The sequence below is a fragment of the Poromitra crassiceps genome, assembly GCF_964638095.1.
Source record: "Poromitra crassiceps genome assembly, chromosome: 11".
Classification (NCBI taxonomy): domain Eukaryota; kingdom Metazoa; phylum Chordata; class Actinopteri; order Beryciformes; family Melamphaidae; genus Poromitra; species Poromitra crassiceps.
Genome location: NC_139643.1, coordinates 37,383,847 through 37,405,492, shown reverse-complemented (window position 1 = coordinate 37,405,492; position 21,646 = coordinate 37,383,847). Strand labels below are relative to the sequence as shown.

Sequence of the window (21,646 nt, the reverse complement as noted above, 5' to 3'; positions counted from 1 at the left end):
CCAATTAAATACCTACTTAATTTGTTTACACTTGCCAAAATTTAGCTATTAGTGTAGAAAGCATTTCAAGAAATTGACTCGTTTGACTGTTCTGTTGTGGGTGAAGGCCTGGAAATGTGTTTTTCAAATGTCAACAAGAGTGAATTTACATATATTTGGGTTAGCCAGTAGTCAGCCATGATAGAGGGAGGGAGTATATTGATGTACATGACTGCAGTGAGTTTGCTCCAATGCATTAAAGTTTAGATTTCTTTTTTATTTCTTTTTTTATTTACAATATTTTGAAATGGGCTCGTTTTGACCTGCCGGCTACTTGTACTTTTAGAAATGTCAACAGCAGTAGATTTTACACTATGATAAATGAAGAATGCATGTACAAGGATACTAAATTTGCAACAGTTCCGTTATTTTTTTTAAATAAACCTTTTTTTATTGGCTTATTTCACTGGTGTGTGTGTGTGCACACGCGCGCGCATCTCATTCATATGTGCAGACATTTCACAAGCTATATCTGCACAAGTACCTACTTTTCACAAGACCACATCATCTATTGTGCATAATGGGCAGGGTCATCTTGATAATCTCTTCTCTTGATGTCTTCTGAGAGGCCAATCTGGTGTGCTCCAGTGTGTTTATGCCTTATACGCTATTAATAAGGTTTCCCATTAAATAAAGAAGTATACTATGAATCGACAATTTAAGCCGGTCGCCCCCCCCCCCCCCCCCCCCCACTTGCCCAAATTGAGCTGTCAGTGTAGAAAGCATTTCAAGAAATAACACACAGTCTCCTTTGTATTTGTTCTGCTGGTCTATTTTCATTCAAAATTTAACTGGAGGTTAATCCTAGTGTTCTTATGTTCATTATCATGCTCTTATGTTCATTATTCTTATGTTCTTACGTTCAACTGGCTTATGTAATAATTACAAGCTGTTCTCTGAAATCTGAAGTGGAACCTGTTTGACCAGTGCCACTGTGCCAGACTCTCCCACCCAGGGCTGCACAAGGCATGGGGCTGTGAAATGGAAAGGTGTTTGGATGATCACACATTTCAAGTTGCCAAGTCAAAAGCAGGGTGTATTATATGCCTCCTGATAAATTCCCTTCCAGAAGTACAGGTGCACCGCAGTATCTTTTAGTCTACAGGCCATAGCTTTGTGTTTAGGAAGTTCGAACCAAACCAGAAGCATCTATTCCAGGGATGGGCAACTTTGATGATATAGAGGGCCACAAAAAATGTCCTCGCTACCAGAGATTAAATATATAGGCCTATCGGTAGTGTTTATACTAGTTTATACCAACATTTATATTTTTCATATTCAAATGCATTTAAATGCGTCCATTCATTTAAATGATGAACATAGGGGGGGGGGGTCACATTCCTGAGTGATATATCAATATTTCAGTGGAATTGAGTATCAAGAATCATTATTCAATAATGGTACAAAAGTTAACACAACTAATATTCATATATTCATGTTTGTAATGCATTTCTACTCTGCCCTCCTATTCCATGACATTTTTCAAATAAGTATGTTGGCCACTTTTCTGTAGGGGACACTCATGGGTATTGTGGGTACCCATAGAATACATTCTCATTCAGAAATCTTGAGGTGAGAGGTCAAGGGATCTCTTTGAAAATGGCCATGCCAGTTTTTCCCTCACCCCCTTCCCAACAAGCTAGCATGAGATGGTTGGTACAATGGATGCATTAGGTCTTCTAGTTTCAGATGATACCAGAAACTTCGCTCTAGCTTTAAAATAAGCCCGCTACAACAATTTGATGGGGTACATATCACCTAAATATGTCATATTAATCATTAATTAGTAATGTTGGATGTGCAATGTGCACCCTGTATAAAGTTTGTTACAATAGCATTAGCTCAAATGTTAATGTTAAACAGTATGTGGATGGACAATGCTAATGCCATGTTCTGGGATGTACGGTCAAATAAAAACCTAGTTGGTTAGTTAGTGGAATATTCAAGCTTCACCCAAAAATGTCTGCCTTTTTTTTTGTATTGACCCAAGGGCCACACTGAGTTCTATTTGTTATTTTCATGCCTGTATGATTGATAACTTTTTATTTGTGATTTATTGTGAATATGCCAATGTAATCTTGCTTCACCTGGCCACTAATTGGCTAATTGCTTATATTAGGAAATCACAGCATTCCACTCGTGATCTTTTCTAACACGCCCTGAAGAAGACCCTGAGTGGTCGAAACCAGTTGGCGTCGATTTTAAACTTTTGATATGCCAAAATAAAGGCTTTTTACCTTTAAATGCTTCACTCTGTGTGAGTGCCTGAAGCTGCTTTTTCATTCACATAAAAAGGTCTGTCTGAAGGCATTTACTGCCATCTAGTGGATGTTTTCTTTAGGGGGGGAGGGGGATCTGTCTACTCTAGGCCATTCCTACAGAGCATGACCAGCACTTGAGTCCCATCCCAGATTCCCTCCTATTCAAGAGCAGGCATATGACTCCCACTTTAACTTCAGGTGCAAGCGGGGTTGTAGTGAAGACCGCCTGTACAAGGCAATGCCAAGCCTGGTCCAGAGAAGATCGAGACATAGGCCAAGCTCAAAATAGGGATTATTAGGGAATATAAAAAAAAACACGATTTCAGACAGACAAGCCCGTCTTTATTGTCACACGATTACAATCAACACATGCACGGAGGGCCACAACACACGGTGGCCGGTGAAATTTGTCCTCTGCATTTAACCCATCCTGGCTTTGTCCTTTCCTCCGGGGGGCAGGCCAGGAGCAGTGGTCGCAGTGGTCGCTTTTTCTCGTACAGCGCCCGGGGACCGACTTCGGATGTTGTCGTCACTGGTCAGATGACGATGACGATCTGATCTTCTGCATGTTTTTAATGGGGGGGGGGGGGGTTTATATACGGAGGAACCCCCCTGGGGGAGCACGGGGAGAACATGCAAACTCCACACAGACAGAAAGGCCCTTACGACGAGATACCCCACCTGGGCAGTAGGCACTGAAGATATGGGGGGGAACACAACCACAGCGCCCACAGTGTCCCAGGCGAGAATCGAACTCAGGACCTTCTGACTGCGAGGCGACAGCTCTACCACTGAGCCACCGTGCCCCCCTATATACACTGTACATGTCTTTCCAAATGTAAAGATAATGCTTATGGAATTTAAGGCTCAGACACATGATTGATTCGCAGCTTTGCTGTACCCTTAAACATTAGACACTTCATGTGGATTAGGATTTTGACTACTGAATAGAATACACTAAGTCAGTTACTCTGGTTGTACAGGTGAAATCTCATATTGTGCAGAGGGAAAATTTTACAAATCAGTGTTTAAAAAAACCCCACCCAGTTTATCTATGCAGGAAAAAGTCGAGCCAACATCGAATGGTGTGCAAGACCAAGACAAGAGTCCAAATTGGCACGAGACCTGAGACAAGTCCAAGACATCAAGTGTCTCACAACACCTGGAACTGCTACAGATTAGTTGGATAGTCAAATCTGCCAATTAACAGCAGGGCGCATACACCAGTTTGTGGGATCTTTTTAATCGCCACGAAATGCCTTGTTATCAACTGTTATTGCTAACAATGGCTAGCCTGGCTAGTAGCGAGTGGATCTGACCAGTGAACAGTGAACTTCCCAGCTCAACTTTTCTGCAAATGGATGCAGGGATGGGCAACTTTGATGATAGAGAGGGCCACAAAAAAAATTCAGTGTGCGGATGCTGAATAACTGGGTGTAACTGGCTATGCACTCCAGTTAGAGAGTTAGACTGCAACCACGGTACTGTTCCACTGGTTTATTATTAACTGGCATGTGATTGAGCGTGTGGTTTCTGTAACCGAATACAACAAATACAACTTGAATTACTATGGATTAAAATAATGCAACTGAGTACAGCATAATAATTAACAATCTACAGAATATCACAAGCCTCCAGAATAACATAAAGATCCATTAAAGTGCACAGCTGCAACAAGCCCTTTTCCCATAAATGAAATTAGGTTGTAATTACAGCCCACATGGCGGCAGTATTGACCACATTTTCTTCTGTAGTTATTAATAATGGATATTGACATCTAGATGTCTTCAGGCATGTACACTTATCATGCATGACAAGTTTGGAGCAGATTGGGCAATCTACAATGGAGTTACTCCAACTTCCTGTGTGGCCAGTAGGGGGCGCTCTGCCTATAACTCCAAATGGTCATGTAGATGTGTTCAGGCTGGGATGGTCATGGATTTTGGTAGGAATGAGAAATAAAGCGCATGCGCATTGAGTCGACGGAAGCCGTATGTGCGTCAGAGGTTGGTTGTAACTTCCTTTCTGCTCGCGGACTGCCATCATGGTGAGTCGCCATGAAGCTTAGCATTTGTAACATCAATATATCGCCTTATTTTGCATTATGACGTCGCCACAAAACATATATGCATTACTAACGTAGTGATACGGTCACTCAATATGCGTTAGGGGATATGTATGGGTATCGGAAGCGTTTAATCCGTATCGGTGTGTGGGCTATCGGCAATACTACAACGTGGTCCGCCAGGCAGTCATGGCTGAAAGCCCTCTCTGAACCTGCTCCATGAACAAAACTTGTCTTGCTGGGTGACACGGCACTCACTACGTCGCCCTCGTCAAGTACCCTATCCTGCCAAAAGCCTTTAGCTTTAGTTAGCAAGTAAGCTAAAGACACGTTAGCTTGACAGCAGTGCGCGTTTAGAAGACGCTATAGCTAAAACCTTGCCCACAATCAGGAAAAAACTTTGGCAGCTAACGTCGTATCAGGCGTTGTTGTACATACCTGGTGTATTTTATAGGGCCTAACCCCCCAACACACACACTAAGGTTTAGTGTTACGTAAAGGCTAACGTTAGTGGCTCTATCTCACGGTGCAGGGAGAGTCTGCCTGGCAAGCAGTGTTGCCAGATACAGCTAATGGTTTCCAGCCCAAAGACTGTTCAAAAACCTCCCAAACAAATGTACCGTATTTCCGCTAATAGTAACTGGGGCCTGTATTTACTGAGCCGCAGAGAGCCCCTGTCCTATATTAGAGCAGAGGCCAGTAATCGAGTGAGGCCTTTATTTCTTAATATTAAACTCTCATGGACATACTCCTTTATTTTCATGACTTTTATTGCAAAATATTGCATAAAACCAAACAACGCAAATAAATATTGGTGGTCACTCACTCAGTATCCTCCTCCTCATCTAGTATGTCGGTATCCTCCGCGTCATCATCATCAACATCATCCAGAACAACAAGTTAATTGTTGACCAGTTCCTCTTCATCTTCCTCATCGGCTGCCTGTCTGTTCTCCTGGTCCCGCTAATGCAGCTGGGCGAGAGCCTCCCGTCCAGCGGCGCAGGGCTGTGCCTGCTTCAAGCAGTGGATGAGGTTGTCTTGACTCCCGTCAGTTTTCACAGACTGTCCACAAACTTGGAAGGACTTTTTGATCAGATCCTTGTCCAGCTTGTCCCAGGCGGCGATCACCCAGTCCACAAGCAGGCGTCGAGCAGGCGCTTTTAGGTTTCCACCTCCAGCTGTGTAGGCTACTGCTTATCTGCGTCGGAGTGCGTCCCCAGCTATCCACTCGTCGTAAGCATCGTGCAGGCTCTGCTTGAAGGGCTGATTCCACATCACACTGTACCAAATGTTCCGCTGCATATTGCACAGCGCTCTCTTTAAACTTAACGTCAAACTTTCGTCTGGTTCGTTTGGTCTCTGCGTTACGTCCGGTTATGTCACACGGTAGATGCGTTGTGTTTTACAGTACCGTATTCACCGTAGTTTTTGCTCCTTAATTATTTCTTTTTTGACCCGGCCTGTATTGAGGGAGGGGCCTTTATTTGTCCGTGCGGGGCATGGCCCCGTCCTATATTAGAGGCCAGTAATTGAGTAGAGGCCACTAATAGAGGAAATACGGTAGGTATATGGGAACAAGTTTAAACCCGCACAAGGCCACACCACCACCACAATGCACCAAACACTGCTGGCAAGTGAGACTAGTGGATCTCGAGAAAGTCCCTGATTTAGTTCCTGCAACAGCCAATGCTGTGTCCTTTTAACCTCGCGTCTCCAAGGAGAGAGCCAGGTGTACATTACTGGCAGGGCATGGTCTTCCTCCCTAAGAGCCACACCCAGTGCTTTGTCCCCCATAGATGGTTTTATATGGTATTATTTTATTTTATTTTTGTAGCTACATAGCTAGATAACGCACATCACATTTATTTACGTTACTATGATGCCCTGTTTTCAGAGCAGAATAGGTTTTTTGGAGCCGTTCCCGGTGTTTCCGCCAGAACACCAAGTGTATTTCTACCAGATGCGCTTTTGGCCCCAGACTGTCCTGTAACATTAAGGCACTCCTACCTACTCAGTCATTTTAAGTTATTCTCGAAAAGTGCACAAGCTAAATCCCTAAGTTGTACTTCTCTGCTGTCTTTCCCAGGTCTTCAAGCGTTTTGTAGAGATCGGCCGTGTCGCCTATCTATCTTTTGGACCCCATGCTGGCAAGTTGGTGGCAATCGTCGATGTCATTGACCAAAACAGGGTGAGTGGTGGTGAGGAAGACTGATTGATCAATGCACTGTGGCCCAGAATGAGACTTTTGAAATAGCCAAGTATTCTGTGCTTTCCAGGCTCTGGTTGATGGTCCCTGCACGGGCGTGAAGAGGCAGGCCATGCCCTTTAAGTGCATGCAGCTGACGGACTATGTCATCAAAGTACCGCACAGGTGAGTGTCTAGTACAGGAGTTAAATCCTCGTGCGGGAATATGCTACAGCATCAAAGTCCTCGTCGCGGCTGGTGAGCCTGCCCATGCAGCTCCTCGAAAATGTGACTTGATGCATCTGACGCAAACAGTGCAAGTATAATAATATGTAGATGGGCAGATATCAGGAGAGAGTGAAATCTATTACTAAGTATATGCACTGCATTCTCTCCTTGGGCTAATTTCTAGTTCACACAATTTGCACATATTTATACTGTATTCCCTAAACACTTGAACTTTATTGAGTTGAATGGCTGTATAATGCAAAATGTGTCCTAAATTAGTGTTTTTATTGTAAATGGGGTTACTTGTGACACTAGATAATTCACAATGAATTTGGAGTCTACAGGACCTTTATCAATATGAAATCTGTTAAAACTAGCAGTTTCAGTGTGGAATGGTAGAGTTTGGTATAATGTCATATTGTAAGTACTGAACCACTTAACTCATTAGCCCTTTTCCCACATGCGCTTTGTACCGCAAAATGACCGGAACGTGGTCTAATGCCTGCAAGTGGGAAAGGCGCCGTGCCGGTATAAGCGCGACCCCGTCGTCCCCGACATTTCACCAGTTTCGAGCCAGTCACAAGAGCGGTATGCTTTTAAGGGGACGCAAGTGGAAACGGGTCCAGTCATTTTCCGCGACAGCGGTCCTTCAATCATGGGCGAAGTGTAGCCTACACACGTTGCTTAATGTTCCAGCGGGCATAATCTAATCATTCGCGCACATTAAAGCAAACTGGCGAAATGATCTTGTGATAGCCTAATAAGAGCAGTGTCAGCTTGCTGATTTCCGAAGGCAACCCCGGACACATCAAACGAAGCCAGTCTGTAAAAAGTGTTTCAACAGGTGAACGGATAAACATCGAACCAGCAACTATTTCTCTCAGACACGGATCCCAACTTCTTCAAAGTGCATCATCTAATCATTCGCGCACATCAAAGCAAACTACTTCCACATTTCGCTTGTGCATTTCTTTCTCTACATACATAGGCTACAAGCGTTGGGCAGCTTGCCTTGCAAGCCTCTGCCATTCTCGCTGTGTCTGTCCTGTGTCAGGCGAAGTACGGAGGACTGAGTGAAGTTTTGCCGACCCCCTTCGCTTGTGCATTTATTTCTCTACATACATAGGCTACAAGCGTTGGGCAGCTTGCCTTGCAAGCCTCTGCCATTCTCGCTGTGTCTGTCCTGTGTCAGGCGAAGTACGGAGGACTGAGTGAAGTTTTGCCGACCCCCCAAATAAGCTCCCCCCTCCCCCCTCCCCCAACATACCGGCTATTTGACGACTAGATTCCCATATGCGCACGCTAAGGTGTGAAGGGAAATTCAGGGAAATGTCCGATATTGACTTACAGGTAATTTTCCGGTACGCATGTGGGAAAAGGGCTATTGAGTGCCAGCCACTTTTGGAGAACGGACGCTCCCAGTGCCAGAGTTTCAGAGCGTTTTCAGTGATTTCTCGAGGCCCACAGAATATTGTGTGATATTACTATGTAAACACCGAACACGCAAAAAGAACAAGGAGACTCTATTGTATCATCAGCAAAAAAAAGTTTATTGATACCATTTTCCGTTCTTTAGTTATCAGCCGGAGAAGATAGGTCAAAAACAGCAAAAACATGCATTTCTATCTAGAAGCTGAGATATTCACCCTTTTGTGAAAGGCAGCATTTCAAGCACATTCACTGACTCTAGCTAATATTTTCTGATGTAGTGACCTGGTGTAGTTCTGTGGAGCCTGCGTGCCCCACCCCCCTCTCCCCCACTGAGCTGCAAACTCCTCCCCACACGCAACCAGTCTATTTTCGGAGCCTCCGTTTTTGCGGGCGGTGCGGCTCACAGCGCGACAGTGCTGCGACAGCTCACAGCGCGACAAACGGGACTGCAGGTAAAGGTTTGGCCCTTCGGGGTCGGGTGCTGCCTTTCTGGTGGGTAATCGTGTGGAGAAACTATATGCAGACAGACAGACAGAGGCACAGGAGCTCAGTTGTGTGCGCGGATTGATTGCTGTTGCCAGGCACCGTCAAGCAGCAGCCAGAGCAATCTACATGGCTCTGGGCTGCAGCATGAGCGGTTTCGCTTTGATCACAGCTTTTTCAGGCTGTATTCCTGACATTTCTGTAATCTGGAGAGCACTGTCGCCACCTAAGGGTTCTGTAAAATAGGTTAGACACATTCAATAGCTCCCATATTGTAAGAGGCGATGTAAGAGGCTTAGATCGACATCCCCCCGTCAAAAAACGCAATTGACGACAATCGTCGTCTTTGGCACTCTACGTCAGTATTTGAATTGACGACAGCTGTCGTCATTGGCACTCAATGAGTTAACCACAACTTAGTTGGTGCAAACTTGCAAAACGTGTGCACCCATTGAGAAATGTGTAATTTTTGCTTATTTAGCATATGGCTGTCAGCATTATTTTAACTTGTTACTGGCAATGCAGTAATATTAGGTACATGGTTTATGCAGGGCAAGGTTATAGCCAGGAGACACACACAAAACATACTGCCTAGTGTGTTCATTAGGAATTAAAGGAGAATTTCGGTTGGTTAGAAGTGGGGTCCTATCAGCTAGTTGCATACACTAAAGCCCTTTTCCCACTTGCGCTTTGTACCGCAAAATGACCGGAACGTGGTCAAATGCCTGCATGTGGGAAAGGCGCCGTGCCGGTATAAGCGCGACCCCGTCGTCGCGGCCATTTCACCAGTTTTGAGCTAGTCAGAAGAGCGGTATGCCGCGATAGACAGACAGGTGAGAAAGGGGTCCAGTCATTTTCCGGTGGGCTGTGACTTCGGGGACCAGGTTGCACACAGTAGACAGTCCAACACCAAATACACAGCTGATTGTTCGATATTCCCCTGGTGTTGCGTACCACCAAAGGACTATTGCCAGTCGCAAACGCGCTTCCAGTGGTTTTCGCCACCGGGTGATCTTGCATGCGGGTCGGACCAGACTGCGAGAATGCCCCCCCTGCTCGCGGGGGCGCGCAAAGTTTCCTCCAGGATTCGAACCACAAATCCTCGGTTTACGAGACAAGCGCAAAATTCAACACCACGACGTTCAAACCGAGCTCTCTACCGTATGAGCTATACTTTTCCTTGAATTACATGGGGGCCGCGCACATATATACTCTATCTCCCACACAACTTGTAGACTACATGATTGTTAATCGGGAGGACAGGTTATTTTATGTGATGTGTACAAGACTATAATATTATGTAACAGACTAAAATTATGTTGCAGACCAGTGCAGACTTGCTTTGGTCTAGTCAGTCACAGCTAGCTAGCGACTAAGTAGGCTACTTGTGCATCATGCATGCGCGGTGCTGCATTTTATAGTATTGCGCTAAACTATTAACCATATGTGTCCTGGAAGCGTTTTGCTGGCACCACATAGCCTATATAGTCCCATATTTATGATATTTCATTCAGGAAATTTAACAGGGGGGGGGCAATACTGCTGCCGAGATACCACCCCCCCCCCACATAAATATACCCTACATTATGTCAAGTCATTGCATAAATGTGTTTTTATTGTAAAACTAAATGTGAAATAGGGCCAAGTTATTGGAGGGACATCACAGTATAGCAGATGCCATTAGAAGCGCGTTCCGAAGCGCGTTCCGCTGTTACTTCTCTAAATCACGTTAACTCGACAAGGGGTATATATAGCCCCAGGAGGACATATATGTTTCACTTAGGGTGGTGTTTTAATTTCGATGATTTATTTGGTCCAATATTGAAATGTTCTACAATTGCAGGCTGTGTTACCATTACACATTATTTTAGATCGACCTTTTATATCTATTTCGCCTCATTTGGTTGCTATTTAGTAGCGAAATTTAGTACCCAATTGCATGCTGGGGCATTCACAGGCAGTCAGAGAGAGACAGTCGTATTGTGCCTGTCAGACTGCCTGCAGCCTCAAAGCGGTACGGACGGAGTTGTTTTACCCAGGCTGGAAGCGTTGTCACACAGGCTTGTGACAGTAACTCAACGCGGAAGGATTTATTTCACAATAAACTGGTAAACGCACACCAATGCCTGCTCCTGTCAGTAGGAGAGAGGGAGAGAGTGACACAGAGAAGGGTGACAGAGGAGAGAGGGGACGGACTGGCCCATTGAATAGGCCTGCTTTTCAAAGGCGCAAGGCGCTAAATTAACGGCAGGTCGGAAGATAAGAGTACGCCGGTATTTAGCGCCGACACGCCCACTTTGGCGCATTCAGGGACTCCGCCACGCCCATTCGGCCTAAAGCGCATTTGGCAGCCTAAAGCCTATTGCTATTTTCCCGAAACAGGCGCTAGGCACGTTTTTTTGCGGTTAAGGCCCGTAATAGCGCCGATGGCCTGTGGGAGAATAGGGCCCATAGTCTCTGAAAGGAAATTTAACAGGGGGGGGGGGCAATACTGCTGCCGAGATACCCCCCCCCCCACACCAACCTATCTGAAATTACCAGATAGTTTTATTCTCCCTGCGCATGCGCATGGATGTTTGATCTAATACTGCGCATGCGCATGGATGTTTGATCTAATACTAGAGACTTGATGAAAACCAAAAATTAAATGATGCGCACCTAATTTAAAAATTAAAGACTGATATCCCGCTGCCACTTTACGTTGTATCTCGGCATGTATTACGGGGTATCTCGGCAGCAGTATTGCCCCCCCCCTGTTAAATTTCCTTTCAGAGACTATAGGGTGAAACCCAGTTACCAGCTGATATTTATGGCTGTCTGTGAGTGACATTGAGAATTTCATAGAGGCAACAGTCACCTGGCCTTAGCAGGGGGGGGGGGGGGGGTATCTCGGCAGCAGCAGAAACCACCCTGCCGAATATTGCCCCCCCTGTTAAATTTCCTTTCAGAGACTATAGGGTGAAACCCAGTTACCAGCTGATATTTATGACTGTTTTTGAGTGACGTTGAGAATTCCATAGAGGCAACAGTCACCTGGCCTTAGCAGGGGGGGGGGGTATCTCGGCAGCAGTATTGCCCCCCCCCCTGTTAAATTTCCTTTCAGAGACTATAGGGTGAAACCCAGTTACCAGCTGATATGTATGGCTGTCTGTGAGTGACATTGAGAATTTCATAGAGGCAACAGTCACCTGGCCTTAGCAGGGGGGGGGGGGTATCTCGGCAGCAGTATTGCCCCCCCCCTGTTAAATTTCCTTTCAGAGACTATAGGGTGAAACCCAGTTACCAGCTGATATTTATGGCTGTCTGTGAGTGACATTGAGAATTTCATAGAGGCAACAGTCACCTGGCCTTAGCAGGGGGGGGGGGGGGTATCTCGGCAGCAGTATTGCCCCCCCCCTGTTAAATTTCCTTTCAGAGACTATAGGGTGAAACCCAGTTACCAGCTGATATTTATGGCTGTCTGTGAGTGACATTGAGAATTTCATAGAGGCAACAGTCACCTGGCCTTAGCAGGGGGGTGGGGGGTATCTCGGCAGCAGTATTGCCCCCCCTGTTAAATTTCCTTTCAGAGACTATAGGGTGAAACCCAGTTACCAGCTGATATTTATGGCTGTCTGTGAGTGACATTGAGAATTTCATAGAGGCAACAGTCACCTGGCCTTAGCAGGGGGGGGGGGGTATCTCGGCAGCAGTATTGCCCCCCCTGTTAAATTTCCTTTCAGAGACTATAGGGTGAAACCCAGTTACCAGCTGATATTTATGGCTGTCTGTGAGTGACATTGAGAATTTCATAGAGGCAACAGTCACCTGGGGCCGGTTGCACCAAGTGGTCTTAACTATGCCTGGTCGTAACTCCTACATCGGTCTTAGTTAAGACCAGTATTTAGAGTGGATTTACGCCTGTTGCACCAACACGGCTTATGTCTGGTCTTAACTACGCGGGTCGTAGCAATGCGCGTCCATGTGAATTGCCAGGGAATGCACCCTGATTGGATGATGTTGCAAAAATGTGCCTCGCGACCTGCTTGGAGCGTCACTGTGCCACTACGCTCTATCAGCCACTACTGTATGTGCATCACTACACCCTCCCTCGCTCCGGGGGAAAAATGGCGGTGATTGAGCCAGACAGACAGTCTGAATGAAATTGAATGTAACGTTCCCAATTCTATGTATTAAATTCTAAAGAATTAACGGCAACATTTGGGAAGGCTAAGCCACACAACTAGTTAGTTATAATCTAACATCGTGCTTCAAAGACGGAGAACTGGTTGTGTCGTAAGAGTTACGCCTGGGCTTAGTGAAAATAAGGCTTAAGCCGTCTTGGTGCAACCGGCGTAGCTGTTAGGTCGTAAAGTTACGACCAACTTAGCTTAAGACCAGTGTAATACCGCATTCAAGACAACTCGGACCGCCGTAAGTTTCAACACGGAACCTCCGGCTGGACAGATTTGCGTTCACGCTGCACCTCCCGCTCGGGGGGGAAACCCCAAACTGTTGCTATAGCAACCCATGTTAGCATGGTAGCTACCTACTAGTGAACAATGCTAACCAAACATGCTGAATGTTGAATTTCACACAGAGTGAAACACAGATGACACAAACACATATGAAACGTTAACATTACATCATTAAGACCTCAAATTGTGTGTTAAAACGTCAACAAACGGCTTTACAATAATTTTGTGATTATCATTAACGATGCAAGTTGCCATTGTGATGTGGCTGTGACGTCAACTCGGAGAAACCGGAGCTCTGAATGATACCCGAATTTCCGAGCTGTAATTCTGGCCTGAACGACCGTTCAATTCACTTTTTACAGGTCGGAACCCATTTTTTCCGGCGGTCCGAGTTGTCTTGAACGGGGTATGTGACCAGATGTTGCAACTGGCCCCAGGTATGTACAACAACGCCTGATACGACGTTAGCTGCCAAAGTTTTTTCCTGATTGTGGGCAAGGTTTTAGCTATTTATTTATTTCAAATTGTTTTTATTCGTTTTTAAACAATACAAACAAGAAAAAACAAACCCCGTAGAAGACAGACAATACAAAATAGGTGCAAGTAGTCCATGGGCCAAACCCCAAAATTTCACATATCGGTACCACTCAAGTGGGCAAATTCTAATCATGATTTTTGAACATGTATATATCCATAGATGATATTTTAGTATGATAGCCTTTGCAGAATGGTAGCTTTCTCACGGTTATCAGCTCATGAAGTTAGCCAGCCCCTACAATAATTTGGATTCTAGGTGCTGATGCATATCCTATTCTAGGCTCATTTTGAGGACCTTCACTCATGTTTGATGAGAACATGTTTGATAAAGTTTTAAAGCGTAGCTTCCTAGCTTTCATTTAAGCTCAGTTGTGTGTCTGTCTGACAAATACAGAGGTCACAGGAGCTCCTCAAACTGTCAGTGACATTCGTTTTTCCACAATTTTCGTCTAAACTATAGTCTTTATTTCAGCACTGTGGCATCTAGGAACATCAGAGATACAAACAACAAACACTAGGATACTCACAGGACTATAAGGATTCAGAAAAGGTATAATGTACCCATACTATCCCATCGTGAGCGGTGAATTTGGCCCTTAAGGTAGAAGAATGACTTCTCGAGGGAATGGGACACAGCTCAAAATTGTACATATCGGTACCATCCGGGTGGGCAAATTCTATTTGTGATTTGATTTTTTAATTTCATATACATACCTAGATTATGTTTTTATATGATAGACCTTGACTGGTAGCTTATTAGTGCTTATCCCCTCTTAAATTATGGACTGCTGTCATTCAAAACCGGCAAAGTGCCTTCCCTGGAATCGTCTTTCTTTCATTATATCCTCTCCCTGGGGTGTGTATGGACAACTGACTGTTAATATTATATGTCTAGATATAGACATACTATGATACTATACATACCATACACTAGATAGATATACTATAGCTAATTGTCTACTAAATTGGCACATTTCTGAGTCAAAAAGAGAGTAAACTGGCATGCTTCTCATTCAAAAATAGTTTATTTGTGTTACGGTATATAAACAGCTACATTCAAAATGTTTACAGTAGTGCTGCCCGATTTGGGGGAAAGGTGCGATTTGTGATTATGGTGGACAATATTGCGATTTGCGATTGCGATATAATAAACGGTATCTAGGAATGTGCTGTTTTGTTTTAGAGGCGAGCTAACATGCATCTGCAGACTTTATCAAGGGACCATGAAGGCGTCATGTGACTGGCTAGCTAGGAGACGACACCTCTTTTTTTTAGAGGCGAGGTAACGTGCATCTGCAGACTTATTTCTTTTGTACCGACAAACGCATAACATTACATAACATTGCGATTGTGACTGCGATTGCCATTCAATGAATCGTGCAGCACTAGTTTCCAGTCTTTCAGGACAATAGGCCAATCTACCCTTCCTGAGACACCATGCCTCCCACGATGGCACCACCATCATCATCATCATCCACATCTGAGTCTGTCAGCTGTGGAGCAGGCTCTTCTTCAATGTGTTGGTTGGCACATGTTTGTAGTTTGCACAGGTTTGTGCATTTCAAACCAGTATTGATACATGTGCACTCTGGTGGTTTGCATGACCTCACACACTTGCAGGACAGCAACTGCAAGATGGCATCTGGTGCTGGGGTACCACGCATCCACTGGATATCAAGATGTCCCTCATCATCTGTGGTCCACCCATGGTCCTTGGGGCTTGGTATAGATGGCTGGGTTTGAAGAGACCGTCTCCAGATTGCAGCCTGATAGTTTGTACGAATGGAATGCCTCAATAGGCAATCCTCACATGGTGGAAGCTGGCTGGACTCGACCTCCCCACGTCTGGTGCAGAAAAGTTGGTACCGAAGGAGGTTGACATCTGTAGTGCGCGTAGAGGGTACATACATTCAACACATGATTTCCTGCAGCTTTTGAAAGAGCTCATCAGAGACATCCCAAGCACGGCCGAGCTCCATGAATGCTTCTTGGTATGTCCTGTCTAGCTTCAACTGTTTCAGGGTGCCCACTTTCCCACGTCCTGCAAATGCGCTCACAGTGTCACAGCCGGTGAACGCGTTCATGCCAATTAAGGCACCAGCAATATTACCACCAAGTGATTGGCATAGTTTGGTGATGTCCAGGAACCTTGTTCTGTTCTGTGTTCCGCATTTCTGGTACATTGGGCATGGGATGTCCTTGCTCAAACCCAGACTCAGCACCAGAACCTCTGTGTCATCTGCCGTAATGATCACTGCCTTGAAGCCAGGCTGCTGCATGGAGAGCATGCAATAGCATGTGAGTGTCCGCTTCTTCCTGAGAGGATTTGAGCTGTGTTACCTCCTCCCATTGCTTCTTGTTGAGTTTGAAACAAACCTCTTCACAGGTAACATATGACCTTGTCATTTAGTTTATCTCTGTGCTTGGGTCCTTTCCATTCCTCAACCAAGAATTTTATCAGACTGGCTTCGCTGGCAGCGCTGCAGAGCAGTTTCCTCCACTGCTGGATGCTGTGGCCAGAAACAATATTCTTGAACTGGATCCCCAAGGCTGCACCTCTGTTTGCCCTTTCTGAATCTTTGATCGACATGTCCTTGTAAACATCAAAGACAACATCTATGCGTTCACTCTTACCTCCTTCATGCAGGACCTTGGCTAGGATTGATTCTGCCAGCTGTGCAAATGTCTTGTCATTCCCTTTCATCTTTTGTACCAAGCTCATTCCATCGATGATGGTTGTTGAAGGTCCTGGGATGACTTCTGCTGGAGCAACACTCTTCTCCAACTCTCTGGCAAGAGCTGCCTTGTTTGTCTTGCGGAGAGATCCATCCCCATTAGCTAGGGCCCATGGCAGTGGCCCGAGGGGATGAGCCAATAAATCGCTCGTTTTATTATAATTTTTAGAAAAAAAGTTTCAAGTGAATTCCTCAATTATTTAGTTAATAAATATTTCACAAGTATTTAGACAAGTATTTTATTTGGCATTAGTTTGGCATTAGGGGGTACGGTGGTGCAGTGGTAAGCGCTGTCGCCTCACAGCTCGAAGGTCCTGGGTTCGATTCTCACCTGGGATGCTGTGGGCGCTGGAGTTGTGACCCCCCCATATCTTCAGTGCCTACTGCCCAGGTGGGCTATCTCGTCGAGAGGGCCTTTCTGTGTGGAGTTTGCATGTTCTCCCCGTGCCCCCCAGGGGGTTCCTCCGTACGTAACCCCCCACTAAAAACATGCAGAAGATCGTCATCCGACCAGTGACGACAACATCTGAAGTTGGTCCAATGATGGTCCAATGAAGGTCCCCGGTCGCTGGAAAGAAATAGCGACCACTGCTCCTGGCCTGCCCCCTGGAGGAAAGGACAAGCCTGGATGGGTCAAATGCAGAGGACATATTTCACCGGCCACCATCAGCATGAGTGTGTGTAGTGGCCGCATGCATGTGTTGTAGTGTGTTCGTGTGACAATAAAGACGGCTGCCGTCTGAAATCGTGTTTTTTTTTTTCTTTTTTTTTTCTCGTGTTTTTTTTAAATCGTGTTTTTAAATAATTTATAAGTGTGATAACACATTTATAGAGGCTATTTTGCATGGATATAGGTGTGCCTTGAGATGTTGTCTTGCCCTTTGGTGTGCCTCAGGCACACAAAAAGTTTGAAAACCACTGAGCTAGATGATCCTTACCATGTAATATGTAACTCCTCCACATCCACTTAAAACAGTCACCATCAAAAACCCCAATGAGTCTATGTTTTCTTTTTTTACATTAATATAACTACAATATAGACGCCTGTCTCATGCCTAGGTGCACAGCTAGCTACTTAGTAGTAGCTAATTCATCAAGTTAATTAACTTATCGGTGGTAAACAGTTTCTATTCTGTGATGTGTAGACTTTTCTTTGTTTGAAGTACTTTGAACAAAATGACTTACGAGGTCAAGGCCTCTGTCACAGAATAATGGTCCTAGTAGTCACCAGCCTCACTGAACACACACCTCACATGCTACAGAGATGCTACAAATGGAATCTGGGGAACCTAGACATAAACATAACCTTAAAAAGAGTGTTGTGTTCATGATTTCAAAAGTGAAATAGGCTTCCAAATAAACTGCATGATTTCGATCACACTCTTTTTTGAATATATATATATATATATATATATATATATATATAACAAGAATAGGAACAAAGCAGCAACAAAATCTACAGGCGCTAATAGGGGAAAATAAGAAAATGTAAAAAAATTAATGAAAAGCTACTCCTGTGGAAAGGCTATCATATATTAATTTACTTATATTGACCCGATAAACAATTTAGTATAGGTAAGGTTTTGCCCACCCAGATGGTACCGATATCTGGTCTGGCCCATGGACTAAAGGTTGCATGATGTCATACATGTATACAATCTCCTGAATAATTGTGATGCAATGACAACCAAGTGTAAAAAAAAAACCAAACAAACAAACAAAAAATAAAGACAAGGAAAGAACAAGAGGGAGGTGGGAAGAGGGTAGGGTAGAGCTGTTAGGGGCTACTAATCTAAAGTTCTTGCGTCAAATTCCTTATGGTAATAATCTAAGAAGGGGTGCCAAGTCATTTCAAACTTTTCCAGAGAACCCTGGACTGTGCATCTGACTTTTTCTAGCTTAAAGGGATAGTCCACATTTTTTAAAGTCTAGCCCTATTTGCTACTTACCAAAGATGATGTTGATTGGTAGAGTTCTTTCTCAGCACAATCCATCCTGTTCCTCATAGTAGCTCTGGGAAGTTGGGCAAAAACGAAGCAAAGGTCACTGGGGTCACGGTCCTGTATGTACAAACTGACTGAGGATCGCTAAAATTTCATCCACACTGCACACAAAGTAAATTTTAGTGAGCTTCAGTCAGCTTCTACATACAGGAGCGTGACCCCAGTGACCTTTGCTTCGTTTTTGCACAACTTCCAAGAGCTACTATGAGGAACAGGATGGATTGTGCTGAGAAAGAACTCTACCAATCAACATCATCTTTGGTAAGTAGCAAATAGGGCTAGACTTAAAAAAATGTGAACTATCCCTTTAAGAAATGACATTACCTCACGAATCCAGCGTCAGTGTGATGGAGGTGTGGTCTGATTGATGTCTGGATATCCCACTGTTGCGAGGGGCAACCCCAAATATTGCAGTAATTGGATCTGGGTCGATCTGTTTTTGACATATATATGAGAATGTATTAAAAATGTCTGAACAGAATGTGTATAATTTTGGGCAAGTCCAAAACGTGTGGCCCAGAGTACCCGGAAACTGATGGCATCTGATGCAATTTGGGTCTGAGCCAGGATATATCCGGGCCAGGTTTTAGCTATAGCGTCTTCAAAACGCGCACTGCTGTCAAGCTAACGTGTCTTTAGCTTACTTGCTAACTAAAGCTAAAGGCTTTTGGCAGGATAGGGTACTTGACGAGGGCGACGTAGTGAGTGCCATGTCACCCAGCAAGACGAGTTTTGTTCATGGAGCGGGTTCAGAGAGGGCTTTCAGCCATGACTGCCTGGCGGACCACGTTGTAGTATTGCCGACAGCCCACATTACACTGATACGGATTAAACGCTTCCGATACCCATACATATCCCCTAACGCATATTGAGTGACCGTATCACTACGTTAGTAATGCATATATGTTTTGTGGTGACGTCATAATGCAAAATAAGGCGATATATTGATGTTACAAATGCTAAGCTTCATGGCGACTCACCATGATGGCAGTCCGCGAGCAGAAAGGAAGTTACAACCAACCTCTGACACACATACGGCTTCCGTCGACTCAATGCGCATGCGCTTTATTTCTCCCTTGGACTCCATCAGAGGGACTACATCGTGATTTTGCCTTCAAAATAAAATAATTATAAAGTTTATACAATCAATGGGTTTTTACAATACAAATTTAAGTAGAACTCTAACTATAATGAACATAAGAATAATGAACATAAGGGCATGATAATGAACATAAGAACACTCCTACCTACCCTGTGGTTATTTCACAAGCGTAATTGTAATATGAAGTGTTTTATGCATGCCTCTAGTTTCAGTACTTATTTTGTCTTGTGCAGTGCCCGTCAGAAGTTTGTGAGGAGGGCCTGGGAGAAGGCTGAAGTCAATGAGAAGTGGTCAAAAAGCAGCTGGGCCAAGAAGATCGAGGCCAGACAGAAGGTAAGGGCCTTTTTTTTATGCACTTCCTATTTATTGGCGAGACTGGTTTGGGATGGGATGGGATGGGATGGGATGGGATGGGGGGGCGGGCAGCAGGAAAGGGCAAAAAAAATACGGAAACTTGCTGCATTCTCGGCTGTGGCGATGACGCTGTGTAGTGGCTCGAATATCAGAAAACAGCAGCGCTGTGACTGACATACAGCAGACAACACACTACAGCCAAACAGAGGAACAAACGGACATGAACTCACATTGGATTGAAAAGAGGACTCGGGTCTCAGCACCGTCCGCAGCTCATAGTAAACTTTCAAGGCTTATTTAACTTGTGACAACACCTCTCCTGACTCGATGGTCCGGATTTTCATCCAAGTGCTCTCAGTTGGATGAAAGTGCACAGTGTGGAGATTATTTGCCACGAAATGTGAATGTATCCAGGTTGGCGGACCCCTGCTCTCTGAGGTCGTCAAGGAGAGCTTTATCTGTCACTGCATGCTACTTCATAACGTTATAAACAAACGAGTTGAATTCACTTGAACACTTGTTATTCACACTGGGTTGAAGTAGGGAAGAATGTGTGTTGGATTCATGTTTACAACACGAGCTCTTTCAGGTCCGCAGCTGAGACAACAACAAAAATGACTGCTGATTCGACTGCTGATTTGACTATTGGCTTTTTGGGGGGTCAGCCTTAAATTAAAAGATTACCGGTTTAATGATAAACCATGGTAAAATTCCTGACGTTACTAATGCCGTTTCAAATTTTAATTCTTAAAACTGTTTGATTGTCGTGCTTTGAAAAACACACTATATACTGTATATATATGCAGGCCCCCAGCCTGTCTGGGTCTGTTTACAATTCTAAAACATTTTCAGCACATTGTAACAATACCACGATAATACTGATAACCGTGATCATTTTGGTCACTATAATCGTGATATGAAATTTTCATCCAGTTTCATCTCTAGTAGGCTACTGGTTAATAAGATGACCACTCTGGATAGGGCAAGCGGAAAACGATTTCATTGTGGTGACCAAGTATGTATACCACAGAGATGCAACTGACTTATCCTGGTTTTCTTTGCAGAGGGCCAAAATGAATGACTTTGAACGGTACAAGGAGAGGATAAAGGCCAAGAAGATGGTAAGTTTAAGAGAAACACAATGCACCGTTAACTTGGCAGATTAGAGTATATAAAATTCTCAGTGTTGTAAATAGTAATTAAGCTTGATCCGTGTCTCAAACTATGCCATGTTGGCTCCTTGAATTTGAGGGAATTGGGCCTGGAAAAGTGTGGGAACCCTGGTTGCTCCAACAGCCCCATAGCATGTTAACCATGCACTTGTGGTTTCTGTTTCTGCAGAGGAACAAGATCATCAAGCACGAGGTGAAGAAGCTCCAGAAGGAGGCGGCAAAGAAGTGATGCTCTTAAATAAATGTTCAAATTGTTCATCAGTCTACGTGTCCCATTTTTTCCCATCCGATAGTACTGGATTAGTTTACGAGATGTTTCACTGCCAATATTTACATGTATTTTGAATAATCAACTTGAAGGACAGGCAAATGCAGACTTATCTCTTACATTTTGTCAACAATTAGACAAACTTGAATTTGGGTTCAAAATCAGAAATGATTAACCCATTGATACCTTAAAAAAAAATTCAGACGGAATAAAGACGGAAGCCCGTCTTTATTGTCACACGAACACACTACAACACATGCATGCGGCCACAACACACACTCATGCTGACGGTGGCCGGTGAAATATGTCCTCTGCATTTGACCCAT

General features: G+C 44.4%; 2 protein-coding genes across 2 annotated transcripts in view; one reads left to right on the top strand and one right to left on the bottom strand.

Annotated features, from left to right (window-relative positions):
• LOC310784731 (large ribosomal subunit protein eL14-like) overlaps positions 1-21,646 on the bottom strand; it is a 62,120-nt gene that overhangs the window by 30,212 nt on the left and 10,262 nt on the right. The window lies entirely within an intron of this gene.
• Positions 4,329-21,281, top strand: LOC310784732 (large ribosomal subunit protein eL14-like; the record flags this gene model as incomplete). Its single annotated transcript, XM_083645767.1, has 6 exons — positions 4,329-4,347; positions 6,452-6,553; positions 6,642-6,736; positions 19,760-19,859; positions 20,945-21,001; positions 21,222-21,281. The coding sequence occupies exons 1-6, from the start codon at positions 4,345-4,347 to the stop codon at positions 21,279-21,281; spliced, it is 417 nt and encodes a 138-aa protein (XP_083501893.1). The 5' UTR covers positions 4,329-4,344.